Source organism: Nipponia nippon, unplaced genomic scaffold (genome assembly GCF_047370975.1).
Source record: "Nipponia nippon isolate SJK-2023a ecotype South Korea unplaced genomic scaffold, ASM4737097v1 scaffold_4, whole genome shotgun sequence".
Classification (NCBI taxonomy): Eukaryota; Metazoa; Chordata; class Aves; order Pelecaniformes; family Threskiornithidae; genus Nipponia; species Nipponia nippon.
The window spans coordinates 33,498,046-33,519,352 of NW_028262358.1; the positions used below are offsets into that span (position 1 = coordinate 33,498,046).

General features: G+C 33.6%; 1 protein-coding gene across 1 annotated transcript in view; it reads right to left on the reverse strand.

The window, feature by feature from the left end:
- Positions 1 to 21,307, reverse strand: part of DNAH8 (dynein axonemal heavy chain 8) — a 143,641-nt gene that overhangs the window by 30,775 nt on the left and 91,559 nt on the right. Inside the window, exons 61-77 of the mRNA XM_087774061.1 lie at positions 21,064 to 21,194; positions 20,595 to 20,748; positions 19,959 to 20,123; positions 19,158 to 19,384; positions 18,651 to 18,769; positions 14,558 to 14,661; positions 12,664 to 12,840; positions 11,120 to 11,287; positions 9,717 to 9,929; positions 8,210 to 8,347; positions 7,740 to 7,867; positions 6,510 to 6,681; positions 5,573 to 5,728; positions 3,248 to 3,403; positions 1,738 to 1,920; positions 1,207 to 1,312; positions 83 to 335 (exon numbers count right to left, since the gene is read on the reverse strand). Coding sequence (XP_087630187.1) covers positions 83 to 335; positions 1,207 to 1,312; positions 1,738 to 1,920; positions 3,248 to 3,403; positions 5,573 to 5,728; positions 6,510 to 6,681; positions 7,740 to 7,867; positions 8,210 to 8,347; positions 9,717 to 9,929; positions 11,120 to 11,287; positions 12,664 to 12,840; positions 14,558 to 14,661; positions 18,651 to 18,769; positions 19,158 to 19,384; positions 19,959 to 20,123; positions 20,595 to 20,748; positions 21,064 to 21,194 — 2,750 coding nt within the window. The remainder of the gene's footprint in view (positions 1 to 82; positions 336 to 1,206; positions 1,313 to 1,737; positions 1,921 to 3,247; positions 3,404 to 5,572; positions 5,729 to 6,509; positions 6,682 to 7,739; positions 7,868 to 8,209; positions 8,348 to 9,716; positions 9,930 to 11,119; positions 11,288 to 12,663; positions 12,841 to 14,557; positions 14,662 to 18,650; positions 18,770 to 19,157; positions 19,385 to 19,958; positions 20,124 to 20,594; positions 20,749 to 21,063; positions 21,195 to 21,307) is intronic.

Here is a 21,307-nt window from a genome sequence, read left to right on the forward strand (position 1 = left end):
AGCACAAAGAAAGCATGTTAATAACAGCAAATACATTGGAAAGAGAAACATCTGAATAGCAGAAAAATCTGTGTCTTCCTACTTGGCCATGGATTGATCAAATAACTTCAAGAACTGAGCCAGTGAAGTTTGATACATATTATTGACCATGCTCATTTCTGTAATAAGAAAATAAAGAATGCTTCCACGTGTAGCAGCAGGTCGATATTCCTCCTGAGCAGTGTTAATCTTCACTTCAGTTTCTGCTGCCACAGACAACTTTTCAGCTACTTCAGCAGCTGTTTGCTTAGTTGTTTGCAGAACACCAATCAAGGATTCATCATCTACTAGTGAACCTAAAAAGTCAAATATTGGATGTTTAGGACATTTTTATAAAAATTTTTTCATTTCATATATGTGAAAATTGAAAGGCCAAATTACAGGAATTATTTATAACAAATGGAAATGATTTACTGAATTGCAGAAAGCTTTTAAAATGGAGACCAAACAGGATATGAACACTAACAAATATTTTTTTATTCAACATGCTAAACAAATGCATTCAACCTATATCAATATGAATATATCCATACCAACAGCTTTGCAGCATGTACTAGAGAAGTAGCTTTCTGATGCTCATAACATACATAGCACTTCTATTATACAGTACTTCAGCATACACAGTATTTCAATTATTTTGAAGCGTGTTGATTGGTATGCTCAAAGTTAAAAAGACTTAGGGTCCTAAAGGCAATGGTCACGCAACAGTATTCATGCATCTCAAGTACTTACTGATCAATTTGCTGGAAGTTACCACCTTCTTTTTCCACCAAAGAGACAGTAATTGATCATGTGCAGGCAAAAGACTTTCAATAACATTTAAGCTAGCCCACTTTACTTTGCATTTTCAATGGGTTAAGGATTTGCCCATGATCAGATACCTTATCTCATTTGAGGGGCAGAAAGCTTTAAAGAAATTGATTTGTTTCACAAAACTTGTTTAGGTGTTAAAAATACTTAGTGTCTAGGTTTGTATATAGTGGCATGCTGTAGTACCAAATTCCTTGTACACCAGTAAATCACCATACTTCAAATTTCTACCATTTTATGTTGTCTTATTGTATCTTGGATGTATAAATCAATTTCTGTAAGGAAAGGTTCTAATGTGAATCAGCTTAATGTGCCTTATTTGCTTAATCCTGGTTCTTTTACACTTTGATACAGAACCTCTGGTTGCACTTAGTTTGTACAGAAGATTGTCTTCCAGTTCTTTCATCTTCCTCTTATTAAAAGTTACATCTTCCATGAGTTGAATTCGTTCTGCCTCTAGTTCCTATTATTAAAAAATAAGAAAACGGCATGACACTTTCCGGACTGCAAATATGAGTCATACTTAAAATTCAGTTACTGATTTTTCAGGTTCATGAAATGTGCATTTTACTTTTTTCAGGTATCTAAAATGTGTTTTTATAATATCCCCCCTTTTTTTTGAGCAGTGTTTATTCAGTATCTTATGAAGTATCTTATCAATGCCAAATGCTTGTGCTTAATTGTTTGTGTCATACTGACAGCCATATATGGAAGATCCTCTAGGTGTATTTTTGTTATTTGAAAATTTCTATACTGAATCTGAATAAAATTTTAGAAAATGGCTGATGTCTTTTTTCCATTTGAACATTTCTTTTTCCCTACATACTAAAAACAGTTAAATTAAAAAAAATTAAACTTCACTATGGTTTGTGTGTACTCTCAGTTTACCTGTTTTTCAGTAAGAATTACTCTTCTCAGTAACTGATTCTCAAGTCCTTTCATTGTAACAGTAAAATCAATAATTGATGTTTTTGCATTAATTTCAGGTGTGAAAGCAGGATTGGCTAGCTTTGTAGTAATGTAGAGTCTAAATGAACTCATAACATCTACTTCCTTATCACCAACTTTCACCTGTGGAGTGAGTTAGAATAATATTAAGCAGAGGAAAATGAGCTTTATTCGACTCAATAATATTGACCAGAAAAAATATTACATTATTTGAAATGCCAAAGAAAGAAGTTTATTTCACAATTTAAATTTGTCATGAAAATAACAATTGATGACCAAAGGTAGCAGTTAGGGTACATTATAAAAGTAGCTTTCCCCTCCAGGTAAACAGAAGGATTACTTTCACTGTGGGTTCTAATTAATGGCTTCACAACCATTTGGTTCAGGTTTTGTCCTAATCACACCTCAAATGAAGATGGTAGAAACTACTGACCTTTGGAGAAATCATTGTTCTCTTGTGTTCAGAGAAAAAAATAAATTATTTGATCCAACAATGGAACATAAATTATTGGAAATTAATTCTATATTTATTAAGAATAAGCAGATCTTAAAGAACCTTTCTAAAGGAACTATAAATTTATTCAGAGTTTTCCACAGAATTTTTCACAGAAGTTAAGATATACAAAATCAGCGGTCTAACTCGAAAGCTGCATGTGCACAAAGAAATCTGATCACTGTGTATGACCCGCCAAGACTACTTCAAATACCTGGCTTAAGAAGGAGTAGGACCAAACCACTCCATTAAGCATATTGTTTGCTCCGACATTCAAAGTAAAACTACTCCACAAAAAATAGCAATCATTTTATTTTCATTATCATCAACAATCTGGTCTACCTTCTCTCTCATATCCCAGACAGTTAATTAAGATTATTTGAGAAAAATACATATGGAAATATACAATATGTGCAGTCATTTTATTTCAGGATGTTTCAAGGGGGGTTGTTTTTAAAATTTGGGAGTGATTTCTTTTTCTAATGAAGGTCAGAAAGACTCGGTTTTTCAAAGTTGGCAATATACTTAATATTATTAATAAAACTTTGTGCTTTTTGGCTTGTTCCATTAGAAAACAGTTCTATTCCAGATTAAAGATTCTGCAGTTGCTATAATCAGCACTCCACATGAAGAAGAGAGAGATCTTTTCAATTCTATTAATTCTGTTAAAGGGTGTAAAATGAAATTGCTTGAAAATCAATAGAAAGTATTGTAAGCATTCAATGGGATAAACGTAACTCGTTCCAGTTTGGAATCTTCAGTAGTAACTTCAATAGTTAAATTTAAAACTCATGAACTCAGCTGAGGCTCTGCTCTATTTTATTAGTTCAGTTTGGTTCTTCACACTACCCTACTGAATACAAAGCTTACCTGATTCAGCAGAGGTTTGGAATAAAAGGGTAAAATATTCATCACAAAGCTAACTACTTATTCCAGGTCTTTTGTTTGATTACTAACCTTAAAAGAAGTTCCAGATTTAATGAAATTCTTTTCCAATATATTATCAAGGACTGGATCCAACTCTTCACCTATATCTTCAATCACGAGTGATCGTCCCAGTGAAAGACTATCTTCTAGGTGTGTACGGAAATACTTGTCATTCAAAGTTGTTACCTCAAAAAGTAAATTATAAATTTATATAAGGACAAAAACATCTCTTCAAAGTCTTACATGAAAACCACAGACCTAACCATGAAAGTTTTTCATTGTTTTTGTTAGTTGCATTTTAAAGAAAGTAATAAACGTTGACCATGCAGCAATACTTCTTGTGTATACAACGAAAAGTACCATAAAAAGTGAATTAAAAGATTGGCTGTAATGCAACCTGCAAAACTTCATTACGAGAGTAATAATGTACCAGGTAAAACTGGTACAGCTTATTGGGAATTGAAGATGTTACATATATTTTTGAAATCAGAGATGCCTAACTTTTAATTTTCTGTTCTATGTCCTGAGGACTAGATTTTCTAATTTTAGCTTTGAAGTGTTGAGAAATTCTTTCTGGAAACCTGAATTCAGTCTAACAGATGAATTGCCGTTACAATATTATGAACTCAGATGTTTGAAATACCATGAAATGAGATTCAAAATATATGAAATCATTAAAAGATATGAATAAATAATAAAACACTAATTCTGTATTGCATCCTAGATTTTGACTTTCACAGAGTTCTCATATTATTTTCAAGATTTTCTCTACAGGTATGAAATAGGGACATTCTACTGGAAAACAGCTTTGCAGAAAAGGACCTTGGGGTCCTGGTGGTCAACAATTTGAGCATGACCCAGCAATCTGCCTTTGCAGCAAAGGCCAACAGCGTTCTGGGCTGCATTAGAAAAAACATTACCAGCAGGTTGAGGAAGGCAATCATTCCCCTCTGCTCAGTACTGCAGACACATATCTGGAGTCCTCTGTCTAGTTCTGGGCTCCCCAGTATACGAGAGACAGTGAAGTGAGTCCAGCAAAGGACCACTAAGATTATTCAGGGACTGGAGCACTTCACATATGAGGAAAGGTGAGAGAGCTAGGATTATTTAGCCTCAAGAATGCTCACAAGGGTATTTACCTATGTATATAAATACCTGGTGGGTGAGAATGAAAGAGGGAGACAGACTCCTCCTAGCGGCACACAGTAACAGGACTAGATGCAATGGGCACAAATCGAAATATAGGTAATTCCGATTAAACACAAGGGGAAAAAAAAACCCAACTTATTGTGAAGGTGGTTGAACACTAAAATAAGTTGCCCAGAGAGGTGGTGAAGTCTCCATCATTGGAGGTATTCAAAACCCAACTGGACACAGTCCTGGGCAACCTGCTTTAGTAGATCCTGCTCTGAGCAGGGAGGCTGGCCTAGAATATCTTCAGAGATCCCATCCAACCTCAACTTTTCTGTGGTTCTGACAGTTTGCTTTATTAATAATAGAATGATAATCAAAGGCTTCACATTCACTTTACTCCAAGACTTAAAATCTTCAAAATCTAGAGATCCTAAAACCCTCAAAATTTATAGAGATTCAGGAGGACATGTGAGATTTTGCAACATTCAGGTTAAGGGTTTTAAAATGCAGGTTCCTTTTCCCATGCTACTTCATTTGTGAAAAATTCGTTTGTGATGCAAACTACAGGTGACACATGAATATCTTTGTATTATATTTCATGAGCAGACATTTAACCCTATTGGCTTAAGCTATGGAAGAGCTATTAAAATTGCAGTAATATTAGGATAGACAGATTTGTCTTGGGTTTGGTTTCAACTGTTGTCCTCAATTTACTTCTGTAGCAGTAAATTCATGTATGAATTCCATCTCAGGTTCTAAATTCTGGACTGCATCAGTTTAAGTACTTTGCCAAAATTTTTAAAGCTGTACGTTATCCTGCCTTTGTCTGTAATCTTACTAATAGTTGCCCAGTTTACTCTCATTTAATAATTTCATATTATACTCTTTTGCTATACCTTTCACCACTTTGCCCTCTGTATAGGGAACGTACTCACCAATTTTGAACACAAGGCTACCTCCTTCTCTTTCATACTTCTTGCTAGATTTCATATCTGTATTTACTTACCATATAATCTTTTCTAAGAAATCCTTGAACGGGATTTAAGCTCTTGTCAAGTTCCCTCCTGGTGCATCTACATCATTGTCAATCTCCATACAAGTTAAAGTTATGTCAGATATATGTGTATGAGAGTTACACTAATTCAAATGCAGACACACCCTAAAGCAATAATGTTTGAAGGAATATAATATAGCACATTATTCTTTTAAAACACTGTTCACCTGTAATTCATTATCCTGTTCTTTCTTTTTAATCCATGATTTTCCTTGAGTTTGTGGGTCTACCAAAAGGGGGTACCTAGCTGCCTTAGTGACAATGATACCATTCTGAATTGAGAGATCATCTCCAGGCAGTCCTTGAAGATTCCACTCACTAATCTGAAGAATAAAAAAAAAAATAGTTTGGAATAAAATCTCACTGGAATTATCCTTCAATTGTGAGTGTAATAATGGGGACATCAAGCCAAAGCAGATGCATATCTGAACCTGCTGGAAAGTGGTTAATACAGATGGAAAAATACATCCAGGATTTTATTTTTATTGATATTTTTAACTATATAGAATGATGAAAAATACATTTTAAAAGTGTAAGAAAGTCAAAAGGCAGCTTGACAGCCAAATTAAACATTGGGATCAATTAAGAGAAAACTATTGGGGCTTAATATTTACTGAAGGAAACTTGAAGATTCTGGCATTGTCTTCTGTTTGGTTTCTCAGACATTCACATTGAATGAAAAGACTTTATGCATTCTTTTTTAAATGTTCTCTTTGATGTAAAATTTATTTTTGAAAACCAGACCCAGATAATATTGACAGAACCAAAAGCTAACAACCAAACCCACTGTTTTAGTAGATATGTGACCTATAGCTGTGGTAATGGGTTCTCAAAATAAGATACTTGAAAATGCACTGTCTTACTGGCAATTGTCTAATTGTATATGTCACTTGTCATAATATATAATTTGTTTATCTATCTAAACATTGCTCAGTACTCAGATGTTTAGTAGAAATTGCCAAGAACATTTGGAAACCACAGAACTACACTACACAGCAATATTGGGGATTACAGTTCTGTTCTAAGCAAGGATAATGCTGGCTAACACTCACAGAATATGTTAATTGAAATTAAAATGAAACCCACCAAGCACCAAGAACTTACTGTTGGTGGATCTACCAACATAGAAATCAGGTTCAAGTTTTCAGAAAAGGGGACTTTATGGGCTCTCATCTCTGCTTCCCATAAATCTTTAAGCAAAAGCTTCCTGAAGTTTTGATTAAAAGGTCCACAGTACGAAAGGAAACCTGTGCAGAGCAGTACATCTCCCACAAGTCTAGAAAAGGAACATAAATCATAATTAAAAGGTGACGTACAATTTCTATTTCTATTGATTTAGACAATCAGCTTTTGAAACATAAGATTTCTGTTCTGAGGACAATTTAAGGAGACAACCATTGCTCTTTGAGAACAACAAATAGTTTCTTTGTGTTTCCAAAATATTTTTGTGGCAAAATTTAAGAGTAGTATCGTATGAAAACATTATCTTCACCCCTACAAAGTAATAAAGCCCTGATAACAACTATTCTTTCTTTCATAACTGAAGCAAGAAATTGATTTATTTCTTAAAAATATGTCTGCAATACCATATTTATCAAAAGACACAAACTTAATTCTCTTGGAATGAGCAGACCTCACCAGAAATGCCCAATTTCCCCATAGGAAATTTATGGAAACAGAAGTATTCCACAGAAGCTGAGCCTCAACGTTCAGGCTCTTTACCTTTAGCAACCATTTTGGCTGGTTTCCTGTTTCCTAGACAGATAGGATCTCTGGCTCCTAGGCTGCTCAACATTTTGTCATTTTTGCAGCAACATAATGGGGACTCCCAAGTTTCCAAGTTTCTCAGAATAAGGCCTACTATCCCACATGTGTTTCAACACACAGACTATAGGATAAGGGTTACTGTCTGGTCTCTAGGCCTCCTTCTTTTATTCAAATATGCCATAACTAATATCAAAAGGGATGCTTCTTTTCCTATCCAGTATTAGGCTAGGAATTCTTCCATTTTCCTTCTTAGTGTCAGCCTTAGATCATCCCTACCTCCCGCCTATTGGAAATACGGGAATAAGGTGCAGTGTTAGGGGGGGCAGGAGAGGCAGCTGTAATACAGGCACATAACTGCACTAGAAATAATACATTTGGAAATAAATTCCAAAATCAGAGGTATTGTTCTGAACTGAAATACAAGCACTCAGCACTCAGGTGTTCACTTATGGGAGAAAATATTAACATTCCCAGGAGGAAAATGAAGCACAACTATTAAAGCTACTAAATTGCTTACTAGCTCTTCAGTTTTTACATGTATTTTTTTTTCTCTGATGAATTAGATACCTGTTAATCTGAGATTTAAATTCTTTACTTTGCTGAGTCCACCTAACTTTCTCTCCACTCAGTCCATCTATAAGCGCAGAGGCTGCTTGCATCTTTCTTCTGCATGTTTCTGCATCATTCAGTAAGTCCTAAAATTGAAAAAATGTCCCACTTAATTTAATAATAGAATGAAAAAAATCAAAAGAGTTATTTTATATAAGTTTTCCATCCTCTTATATTTATTATGACTGTTTTATTTAATTAAAAGTCATTCTTGAGAACTCTAAGTGCATCTATTTTCTAATACATTCTTATTCACAGAAAAAAGGAAATATGAGAGAACATAGATTTAAATCTCTTATTTTTATACCTGAACCTCATCCATGTCATTCAAGGTAGCAGGCCCTAAATGCCTGTTTGTATTGATTCCTGATTACATAACAGTATTGTATGCAAGCATTTTTCGTAATACTAAAATACTTTTATCTCACCATTTTCTCCTTCATTGCTGCATCAAACTTTGCCTGCACTTTATCCAGTTCAGCTTGCTTTTCATCTAATGCCTCCTGAGCTTTTGCTAATTCTGCATTAGCTATTTTCAGGTGGCCTTCCTGTTTTACCAAGTTAGCCTGCAAAGAGAAGAAATGTTAAAACAATAATCATACAAGATTTGAATATACTTTGATGAATTATTTTAAGCCTGCTTAGTTGGTAATCATGAGACAATAATACATCAAAATATTTTTAATATTAATATTTATATAAATATTAAAAATATTTAATCTGAAAACGATGTCACATATATACTGCAGATATAATTTTTTTTTGTTAAATAACAATGTAGCACTCAAGATTCCTACTATACATTGTCAACTTTTTTTTTTTTTAAATTTACATTTAAAGAAGCTGGTTAAGGAAGTAAGGTTTCTGATCTGTACATACTGATTAGCCTAAAGGAACACTCAATCTCCTTGCTTGATTATATGCTTTATTATTTCTTTTTATTTGTACATTCTGTAGCGATCAACAATCACAACAACATGAGATTGGTCCTTTATCAGCTAAGAATATAGCTTTTACCCACTAGAAAACCATGGTCCTAAACCAGTGAATCTTCCCATTGCTCCTAAACCGATATTTATGCTGAACACAAGAAATTCATTAAATAATTTTTTTGAATCATCTGCCTGCATTAATGTTGTTTTTGTAAATAATACTTCTACCAGTGACAAAAAATGTGGAAAAGATTGGGAAATTTGGAATCACCGTTCAGATACTTTCCCTTTTACTTTTCTTTTTTTTTTTTTTTTTTTTTTTTTTGGTAAACTGTGCTACATGTAGGGATCAAATACTTGTCATCCAAAAAGCAATAATCACTGTATTTGAGTTTCTATATGGCCTTTACCTCTGATAAAATTTTTTATTCAAATGTTCACAAACATCAAAAAAAACACCCACACTAAAGTAAAAATGACTTTAAAATGTTTTACTCAGTTTGGTTCCCTCTATTGCAACATAACTCCTTTACTGATGCGAGCTCTGAATCTCTTCAGAATGCCAATATTTGGCCAAGATATCAGTCCTCCACTCCCTCTATGTTATCTTGTGAAAGCAAAGAAGGTAAAATAGCTGCAAACCTCTGTTTGCAGGACTCTTTAGAGAAGGAATGAAGATCCTCTCCTGGTACAACATTTTGAAAACAATTATAAAGTAATTATAACATAATAAAAACAAATACTGAAAACAGCTTTCACTGAACATAGTAAACCAGAGCACGTAAATTTAATCTAGGCTAATTTTTTGTTCTGTGTTCTGTCTAGAATCAAGAAGAGAATATGTTTTTTTCTGCTCTTATCATCCTTAGCCACTAAAGTCTACAGGCAATTATGTCTGAATAAATTTATCTAAATATATTTTTTAAATCTTTCTTACTACTATTAAAGTAAATGAAATTAAATTACATGGAAAGCAAACACAAAGAAAGAGATGATGCATTACCTTAAGAGGTAAGACTTCTTTGTTAACACCATAAAATACTGCCATGGCTTGTGTCCAAGAGAGAAGTCCTGCCACATTACCACACACCTTTTTACCATACTCCAGTGTATAGTCTTCCATGTGAAAGTAAGGCTGGAGTAATTCTACTGTCTCTTCATTGATTGTATCCTTAGGGAACTGCTGTAGACTCTGCAAGAACAGGCCACTCATAAGCTGCAAAAAACAACACAGGATATTTCTAAGCTATTTACACATTTTGCATTCAAAAGCTTGTTCATAGGTGAGTATGTTAAAAAAAAAGTTCCTAAAATTCTTCTGTAAAGAAAGGTAATTCATATAGTTAATAAGTGCGATATTCAGTTGTAACTCCTCCCACATGCCTTCAATTATTTTAAAGTTTTAAGCAGTTACACTCCAGTAACTAAGCTTGAAAGTTATTGATGTACTTTCCATCTTTCACATTCCTATGTTGCCATTTAAAAAGCATTTAAGAAGCAGCATTTCATAAAAACTAAACCAAGATAAAGCCTCAGAAATACATTTGTAACTTATCTAAAGAATGCCAAAAATCTGCTTATGCATTTGTGAAATGCAATCTAAATTCTTCTGTAAAGGGAAATCATTGGTTTTAACTTTTTTCTAACAAATGTTTAACATGTTAAAGGCAACTCATGGAACAACTGCTTATCTCATTTCATTATGTCAGAAAATAAAAAGGTTTGATGATTTCTTAAGTCCTGGAAAAGCTTAAATAAAAAGCAAGAGTTCTATTAATATCCAAAATATATAATTTTTCTTCATTTGCATGACAAAAAAATCGAGGCAATTATATTGGCAAATTAATACACTAATAGAGGTAGAACAGAATTTAAAGAATGGCAGGAGAAGGCATGGAAATAAAAGAGTATCCTGAGAGAAGATCAAAGTCCAAAAGGAAGAGATGGCTGTCTAACCAAGGAATTTGGGACAGGAATATTGAAATGCAGAATGGGAAAACCTACTATATTAGTCAGTCAAATAATCTTTCAAACAATCAAGGAGCATGGGAGGATCAGAAAAGACTGTTTAAATGTGAACCTACAAGTTCCCAAAGAGAAAGAGGGGTTTTCCAGAATGCCCTTATCTCATGTATGGTTAACATGATTGATATGGCTTATTTATTTGCCATCAGGTCATATGCCAGGAATAGGATAAGGAAAATCTAAAGCTCCTACTGCAAAAGTCTCTAAGCAATTCAACTACTAATAGCTACAAAATAAACTATCTATATACTATGCCTATCTTAAAACCATATGTTTGCATTTTTACAAAATTCTGTCCTGAGCAAACAGCATCATAAATTCTCTGATATGCAAATCACTACTTCTGATGTTTAAGAAACACTGTTTGAAAACTCTACTTACTTTTAATGATTCTCCCCATGATGGCTTGCAGCAAGGCTTTTCTGGATCCATGGTAACTGGATCTACTTGCTTTTGGAATAATAGCAGACAACAGTCCATGATCCTCATAATTAGGTGAGGAGGTTTTGCAAGTTTTCTAACAGTAGCAATATCCACTGGTTTGATGGTCTATTTGAACAGAAATGTAACAGAATCCTGCATCAATATTATTATTCTATTTTCCCATTCAATATCTTGATTTTAATGTTTGTTTGTCATACTTTTCTCTGAGGCAAGTTTGTACTAAGTACATACAAAAAAAAAGGAGTAACTGGGCTTACTGTAATAAATTTCATAGTTTCATGAAACTTTAATAATTTTAATGAATATATATTAGACAAGAATATTTTTCCAATGCTAAAGACATCACTCAAATCAAATTTAAATATATGGAACAGCGGTATTAATTTAACTTGTCAGTCTAAGTGACCGAGGAAAAGCATATTGTAAAATTGCATGACTTAATTAAAAGCAGTTTCCTTGGTAAAATACTATTTTGGATTTTTAAGGCTTAAGTGTCACCATTTATGCTGAGATGGATTTGGTTATTTTTGTTGTTTTTTAAGTTATTATAGGTATGAGATACCACTTTTTTACTTCATTTTCTAGTAGCATCACTGACACTTTACTTAGTTCAATAATTAATACAAAAATAATAAATGACTGCAAATTTCAAAACTAACATTGTGTCTAAAAAATACACACATGCCACTGCCTGTCTAGAAGGAGTAGTTACAGACACATTATAGAAACCACAGGATAATGTATGAGTCTACACATTTTAAAAGTGAATTTTGTGACCATTTTTTGAAATTTCATTTATCTCATTATCTAAATGTCAGTGTAAGGGCAAACAATGCTCCTTTTCTGGCTTTTTCTGCTCAATATTTTTTGTCACATAAATTCTGGTAACTGGAACAAAAGACTTAAAAAATGTAATACATCACTGATTTCTGATTCCAGAGTTCTTTACTTTTTAATTGTTCTCAACAGAATAATGAAATTATGTAGTGCAGCAATGCCTCCAAATTTCTTAACCCTGATTCTGATCACCCTGAATCCCCTTTGTTTCCTCTTTCTCTCCAAATTAAACGTTTTTGGGTGAAGAGACAGCCTTTTATTCCTCTTAAAAGAAAGATATAACTAGTTAAATATGAAGAAAAAACATTCTTTTAGTACAAGAAGTATTCTCTTGAATTCAGAATAGCAGATATCCTAAAGACATCTGTAACTTTTTGAAAGATTTACACCTTCATAATGATCAAGTATGAGGGTGGAAGCAGAACAAATACCATAAAATAATCTCTAAGCGTTTAAAGCAAAATGTGAGATCCATAAATATTCATCAGACATGACCACCAACTGTGAAGAGCTGGTGACAGCAGTCAAAACCAAGTGACAATTGCATGTTGGTGGCTCTAGCCTTTCTTTCACGGGTGACTCAAACTAAACTAATTAAATACTAATTAGTACTAAACTAATCAAAATGTAAGAATTTTATTCACATTCAGTGCAGCTTCTGCTTCTTCTAATGCTGGTTTAGCTGCCTCCAGTTTACTCTCTGCTTTCACTTTTTCTAAATCAATTTCATCTACGATTTTTTGTGCTTTATCTTTCACACCTTGGACTTCATTTTTTACTTTAGCTGCAGCTTCAGCACTTTCTGTGACTTCTGCTAGAACCTGGAATTGATAATAAACACAATAAATGTATAAATCAAAATGGTGGAACAAGTGATTAAATTATCAGACACAAGAGAAAACATATGTAAAGGCTATTATACAGAAAAATATAAAGCTAACCCTAACTATATACGGCATTATATAATTATGGAATAAAAATTAATACCATTTACAGAATCCCCACAAAGAAATATCGTATGAGTCTCTCAGCAGGAGTTGGATAGTAAAAAATGAATTATTTTTATAATGGATATAAGACCTTTCAGTGGCTTGTAAACCCAGTTTTTTATCCTATGATGGATGTTTATCCTATTTGAACTTATACTTTTTCAATACAATAAGTATTTGCTTTTTTCACTATAATTCTGCAGCTAAAAATAAAAATAGTATAGCTAATAAAACTAATGGAATGTGGCAAACCATTTGCACCAATGGTCAGCCTCTCTTTTACCCCTTTAGTCCAAAAAGACTCACTTTTAATTAGTCTATTCAAAGAACAGTCCCATGTGAATTCAGATAATGAAGTTATCCATTTGTGTCTGGTTCTTCAGTACATATATTTTTAATTCTCTTGCGCATGTGTGACGTACAGTTAGTGCCAGAATGTTTTTTGACCAGTATCAGCTATAGGGTCAAGGCTAGCACTCTGTATGCATTTACAAGAACATAAATAATGCTCTCAAATACCTGTGAGAAAAAAAATGAGAGACAAAATCCCCAAATCCCTCTTTTTTTTTTTTTTTTTTGGTGAAATCCAATTCTGTTTTCTATAGGGCTCACTACTAAGGGAAAGAAAGAAATATACAGAATATGAACAATATTACATGTAGTTTAAATAAAAGTCTGTTCTTTTATTATTTGTCCATATGTTTTCTACTTCTGATGACTCATAAGTAGTGTCCTATTGAAAAAGTTGACAGGTAAGAGGCTATGTGAATGACTGCCAGAGAGCTATTTCAAAATGTATATCAAATACAAACATTAAACAAAGTAAAGTCTACCAGCATATCTGACATACTCCTGAGATGTGAGAAGTGTCATTTCATCCCTTTCTGTCATAATTTTCTCTCTTATGAGATGAAGGCAGTCCCTTAGACATGACTGGCCAAAAGTTTGCTCACCAGTGCATATTAAATATGCACCATCATAACATTATGGTATCTTTCAGAAAACAGAATGCCTATATTAATACATTCCCTAACACACCTTTCCAGAGAGTCATTTTGGAAACTACATTTCTACCAGACCACCAATCTCATGAACACAAGGACACCTTGTTAACGTAAAAGACAAAGTATGAAACTGAACTGTGATTAACTTTTTTCTAAGGAATTTTGAAATAGTGAAGTCCTGTTATCACCTGTTAACTTCTTACCTGCAAATAAGCACACATATAACCCCAAATTTATTAAACATCAATCAAGCACAAAAAAACCCATGAAACAAAAAATGAAACCTGATGCTTATAGGAATGGGTAAGAAACGGGAGGAGAACAAGGAAGGCACTCAACTTCTGTTGCAGTCTTAAAGTGCCTCACTTTCAGAAGCAAATGCTGAATCAACATGCTACAGAGAGAGGAGTGAAACCTCCTTTTAGACCACGATGCACATTTTTGGGCATGTACAAATTATGAGAAAATTCTGCAATAGCGCTTTACTCCACTATCTGTCCTGGTGCTATCCGCTGCCTTTTACTATTTAACACTCAAGTACTTACCTCATCTGCCTTAATAGATGCCAAAGCCAGTTCCTTCTCCTTAATGGCCAGCTCCCGAGAGAGTTTAGCAACAGATTCACTGGCCTCCATCAGCTTAGACAGACCTATTAAGTAAAAGATAAAATTCAGAAAAATGAAAACTATTTTTTTCCTAGTTAGATAATGCAAACTAGCTCTAGATCCCAAATGCCTTGTACCTTGTGTTCTCATTTAAATTTGTGTAAAGGAGAGAAAGCTGGCGTAAGCAGTTATACTATCACAATTGTGCTTACTATTCACATTCCATGGATAATTTCACAAGGTGCAAAATGATTATAAACAAGCCTGATTCTTCAAAAGAGAAATCCATACTTCTTAGTTTTAGTTTGTTATAGCTGTAAACAGTACCTAAAAGTGTATAGCTGGGATATTACCAGCAATAAAATATTTCCTTACACTCATTATATAGACTTAAGAAAAAAAAAAACAACGGGGCAGGAGGGGTATGTCAGGGATACATTGTGTTATAAAGTCACAGGACAATCAGAAAATCAGACTCATACTACATTTGTATCATTGCATGAGGAAATGACATAAATATTAGGATCCATAACTGCCTTCCAATAGGGAGTTCTTTCTAGAAAGAAGTGAGAAGTGAAGGCATCAAAGATGGACCCAAAGGTCACAGCAAGATTACAACCTCCAGCTCCTGCATATTGAGCTTACCCTCTCTTGTCCCAGGTGACAGAAACTGCAGAAAAGCACATAAATGCATCTGCACTCACCTGGTTTAGGGTCAGTCCCATCATAGCTCTTATATGTGCTGAAGCAACCATCCATAGAGGCCATTCAGCCTTACGTTAATAGTTGCCCAGAAAGAGAGGAGTTTGCTTCCTCTATAATTATTATATATTCAGTCTTTCCCATGCATTCATGCATTTTTGTCTCTCGTCTCTTGCTCATAGATTTGAGCACAGATTTTTGGCTATAACTGAGATCCACATTGCGTGCTGAAGCCTCTCTAGCCTCTCCTTTCCATTGCTGAATCTTAAAATCTTACAACTTGTCTGGAAGCATTCCCCTTATCTCTCTCTCTCTCCCTAAAGGCTAGAGTCAGAGCACACTTGCAGTTATATTGTGATTTTCTCTGTGATGTGCAATGTTTCTTTGTGATGTCTCTCCACTCTTCTGTTACCGCATTTCACACAGACAAGCATTCTTTCCTAGCACATTCCTTGTTCTTCTGACACAGCTGCCTCATGATCAGACTACTGCCATTCCACAGGCTCTTTATTGCCAAAAGACAGGCTATTTTGCTATGTTCAACAATAAAGTTCAAAGGTATATTCACTGGAAGACGTTGACTGGGAGACAAGAGAGATGTTTTAGATGTTTCCTTTTCCCAGACATATGCCACTTCCTAAAATACTCTGAGGGATAGAGGTACATACACACTAACATTCTGCCCCCACCTCCCACTCCTCTGACAGCAATTTCCAAAATGGTTTACTTCACTATAAAAAAGAAGTTCTGAAAGAGAAGCTATGAAAGGGAAAGTGATATCCTTTGCTGCATTAGCTTTCCCTGCTACAATCCTAGAGTGAGAAGAAAGATGGACAAAGAATGGGAATACTCAGAACAAGAACTACTGAAGAATTTCTGTTATAAATAAGAAACCTTTATAGCTTCTTCAGGTCCCCTGCATACTTCCAATCACAAGAAACATTACAACAGTAGCATGCCAGCAGATAATTGTTTTTAGTGCTTGTAGTCATAAATGAACACCTGATTTAGGCATTAGAAAGAGGAATAGTATTTTTCAGAGGGATATGTAGAACTCCATGTAAGAACCTTACTTACATCAGCTACAACTTATCTAAAGCAGTTTAAAAAGTCAGGATATTTGGAACCTATAGAAAGAATCAAAGTAATCTTTACCTCTTGACAATGTATTTTGTAACTTGTCTGAATGATGACTGCAGAAAAGTAGTGAACATAGAAAAATTATAAAAATCTTTATTGAGATACTAAGCCACAGTACTCTTAGCACTTCAAGGATGTAATTTCTGTCACTTTTAATTAGCAGGAGATCTAGCAACAAGTTGCTCAAATGGATGACATGCCCAATTTGTCAAAGATAAACTGAGGTCTTGTAGAACCACTGTACTATATCAAAAGACATTATCTACACATGTGGTGCTCTACCAAGGATTCCCGAGATGGATTCTGAGAGAAGACACAAGATGTTAAGCATTCAGAAATAATTGTAATTGTCATTGCATCTCGGTTTTTTCCTCATCTGTCTTCCAAGATTTTTCCCCCAAAGTGACAAAGCAGAAAAGAGATTACTTCTAGCTTTTGAAATACATTAATTGTATACATACTACAGTGCTGGCAAGCATACTTTCACTGTGCTCAAGCCAGGGACTTTCTAGAAACCAATATTGATCAAGGTATTTGTTACAATTTTGCTGCTTTACAAGCATCTTGAATTGGCCCAGACATCATTACATACAGGAAAAACATTTCAACAAGGAGATAAAGAGAGTGACATTATCTCAGCTGAGTTTAATAACATAAAATTTAAATCCCATATCAGGATAATCTCCTAACAAACAGAAACAACTTTGAAAGCTAATCTTTTTAACCTTCTAAATCTTTTTGACATTAAGTGATGAAAGACTAAGGATTAAAGGATGGATGTGTGAGATAGTAGCTAAATAATTCATAACAAACTTTTTGAGAAAGTTCCTTAGGATGCAGTAAACAGTAGAGCACGTTTGGAGTCAAGGATGACCAGTATTTTTGCTGTTTTGCAATACATTTTTTTGATGCAAGTGAAACTATATAGAATATTTTCTAACTGGCATTAGTATTGCCCGTAAGCTGACAGACATGATTTTCTGAGCATCAATGATACAAAGATGCTGCAGTAGAAGATGTACATGTACATCGTCATTTTCTTTTGAAGACCATGTAAGGAATTATTGATAATATCATGTGAGAGGCTAGGAAAATCTACACGTGAAATTTTCTTGACAGTGCTGAAGCTACTTGGATTACTTCTTTTAAATTTTCTTTGAAAACAGAAGAACTGGAGAAAGAATACAAAAAAAAAAACCACCACCCTCAGAAATCTTCAAGGCTCTCAGACTTTATCCTCATCTCAAGCAGGACTAATAAGTTCTAATTTCTAGAACTGGCAACAGATCCATACAGGGAAATTTGCCTAATGTGAAAATATTGAGAGTCACTTACTCCTCTAAAGTCCACTCTAATTCAGCAAACAGTTTTTGAATAAAATAAATATCTACACATTCTTATTCTATTCTTTTCCTCATGTGAAGTGTACCAGTTTCATTGTTAATCATTGTCTAAATGCTACATCCTTTTACCTTTCTATGAAAAATCTTATCATGTAGAATTCTCTATTCTGTTAGATTTATATACAGTATCTTTCCCCATAAAGACTAAGTTTCCCAAGCTGTTCAGTTGCCTTTGTAGATTTACAAAAGCAGGTCCAGATGCAAACCAGAGGAAACTGGAAATGTATTCTGAACCCATTAAGTACTAATCTAATGCCAAAAATTAGGTAATTTCAAACAGATATCCAAAATTAGAAGAACATTTCAATCATACTTTTCCGTATTTCAGATCCCTAGTTATAAAATGACCACAAGTAACGGCTACAGCAGAAATCTGAAATAAATCAACTGTGAAGTGTTCAGATCTAGAATTTCCATAGACAAGTCTAGAAGTAAATTAATAACTGTGTTTACAGATGTCTCTCTCTACACTAGTAAATCAGATGCTCTCTCTGGCCATTTTCAGGTTCTACTTTCTATTACAAATGTTAAATTGGAAATATTAAAGTTTAATATAATGCTGAGGTGAATGATTAAGCTGGCAGCTTCTTTGAGGCATTTTTGTAAGAGAATAATTGTGAATTGCTGATAGTTGGAGTGCTTGGAAATGGTCCTCATATACTACCAGTTTTGAACTGTGATCCAGCAGAATTGATTTTAAGTGACCACTGAATAAGTAGTCAAATATTAAAAACACAGATTATTTGAGACCATACATGGAAATATATGTTTATCCCTATTTTGCTTACCAATTCGCATACGTTCAGCTTGTTCATTAATACTCTCTAAATTTTCAGTATAAACTTCTTTATAGCCATTGATGAAAGAGAGATAGGATTTAGGTGTTACATAAGCTCTTCTTCGATACCTAAAACATAGTATATTGCTGACATCAACTTAGTACATATTTTTGATATGTACAGCCATTTGATTACTTCCAATGAAACAGAAGATTATATAAATTGTCTTTAATTCAGTCAAAATCAAATTTCTTCAAAATGCAAACCCTTATTTCCAATTACATTGTTTTTATCTACAAGCAATGTTAAAGCTTGTTGAATAGTAGGAATGAAGATAATGAATTTGCAACATAATAGTAACTACTTTTCATGGCCTTTGCATATATTGATATAGCAGAGTTATTTTTTTATCAGCCTTAAAAGACACTTATTGATTCATATAACACAATGACTTAAAAAAACACTATCAGTAGCAACACTTTTGGGATTAATTATTGCATTTGTATAAAATATTACCTTTGGAAATAATTCTCACAGCTTTCTGAAACTATATCATGAAAGAGACCCATGGTTTCCACTACTTGTGTTTTAACTGATGCAGAGCAGATTATTTTAAATTCTGAAAGAAAATAACTGGCTACAGCTACAAGAGCTTCCTTGGGCCATCGACTGAACCAATCCATGGTGCATCCTGATATGAGACCAGGAAATTTCAAAGAACGTGCACGGAACTTCTCACCAATCTAAAGAGAGCGACATTGTTAATTTATTATATGATACATAATTAGGTCGATCAAAATGTTTAATTCATATAGACAACTAAATAGTCTATTTTTTTTCCTTCTAATTTTCTGTTTAGAACACCCTGCGGCTTTTTCTTCTATATAAGTATTTTGCTAAATTTCCAACATTCAATATTTTATGAAATTTGAAGAAAGAAGTTCATGACAAATATGTTTCTTACTATTTTAAAACCTCGATTAACTTATTTAAATTTCCATTAAATTCTTGTTTTCAAGTAACAAGCAAGAATTTCACAAAGATCTATTCATTGATTTGTATTAGGAAAGAATATGCCAGGAGGAAAAAAAAAAAAAATTACTCTAACGTGTAAGGAATTATTCAGTTTTTAAGTATTTTGAGTTCTGACAACTGTACTATTACTTTTATTATCTCAGCAATTATAACCAGACTTCAGTAATCTTTTTATTCATCTTTAAATGTCCTTAAAAATATAAAGCCTGAATAATCTTGTCACACGTTATAGAGTAGTTTGCTAATGGAAGTAAGGAAGACAGATACGAAGAAAAAACTTACTGGAGAAAAGCAGAGGACAACATGCAAGTTCTTCTTTGCCCGAGTTAAAAAATATTCATAAAGATTATCAAAGGTAGGAGGACACCGAGGCATCTCTTTTTTCATCACAGGTATTAACCCTTGGGTGATTTCATCCAATTCATCCCGAGCAAATAAATTAGAAATCTTTATATAAAATTAAAATTGATAAGAAAATAAATTGCATGGATATAATTTTTATAGAGTTTACAAATATTTGTCTGTTTACATCTGTATCTCTCTCTCTCTCTGCATATATACAGTTTAGACAGATTAAAAACCAAATTTGTCCCTGATTTAGACTTCATGTAACTCCATTAAAAACTAGTAAATCTAACTCAGGAAGAGTACAGATCTTGACTGGCCAGTGAATACTCATTTAATAAAGGCTACTGAAATACCCATCACATCTCCTTATCTTTTCCTGGCTTACATTGAAGTAGAGATAAATGAACTCCAAACCAAGAGCACTCCTTGTTTTAAAAGTTGAGATATTTTAGAGTTAACCATTATTGATTCTACAATTTATTATCGAAATAAATAGAAATAAACTGGTGGGAACAAATTCTGCAGTTTCCTGCTTCTAAAGTACACTGCCTGTCATGTTGAGACTCTTACCTCGCCTGAAGACAGCAGGTTATTAACATATTCCAAAAATGACTCCTCTTTTATGTCATTGTCAGTGAAAATAAAAGTGATGCCTTGTCCTTCTACTCCAGCTGTTCTATACAACAATTTTAAATCATCTGACAGATTGCTTACATTATAGGATCTAGGAGGAATAAGAAACATTACCTGTTAATTCAAAACAACTCTGAATACTGCTATTTTCAGATTATAGTGTTTTATATATGATAGTGCAAACATACATATTTTGGGACAGGAAAGCTAACACATGGTCCAACTTTTTCAGCTCAAACTTAATCCAATGTTATGTACAAACCAGATAAGAATTTATTGTTTTCCACATTGTAAAATAGTGACAAAATGAAAAAAAAAAAAAAAGCTGTTAAAAATATAATGTTATGACTGTGTAAAGAGAAAGCAATAGCATGAACTGAATTTATATATTTCTTGCATTTCTTACCTGGTTAAAGTGATCTGAAATATTTTATAGCCAGCAATAAATGAGGCCAACCTTGAAAGACTTTGTTTTCCAGAACCACCAACTCCAACAAGTAAAGCGTTTCCATATGCTGTCCGAATTATCCGGGAAATCTATAAAGGAAAAAATGGAAGAAAAGTTCCTTAACAAATTTAAATTAAAATGTTAATTAGCAAATTAAATATCTGTTATACTCTACACTTTATTTACTGGAGCACAGTGTAAA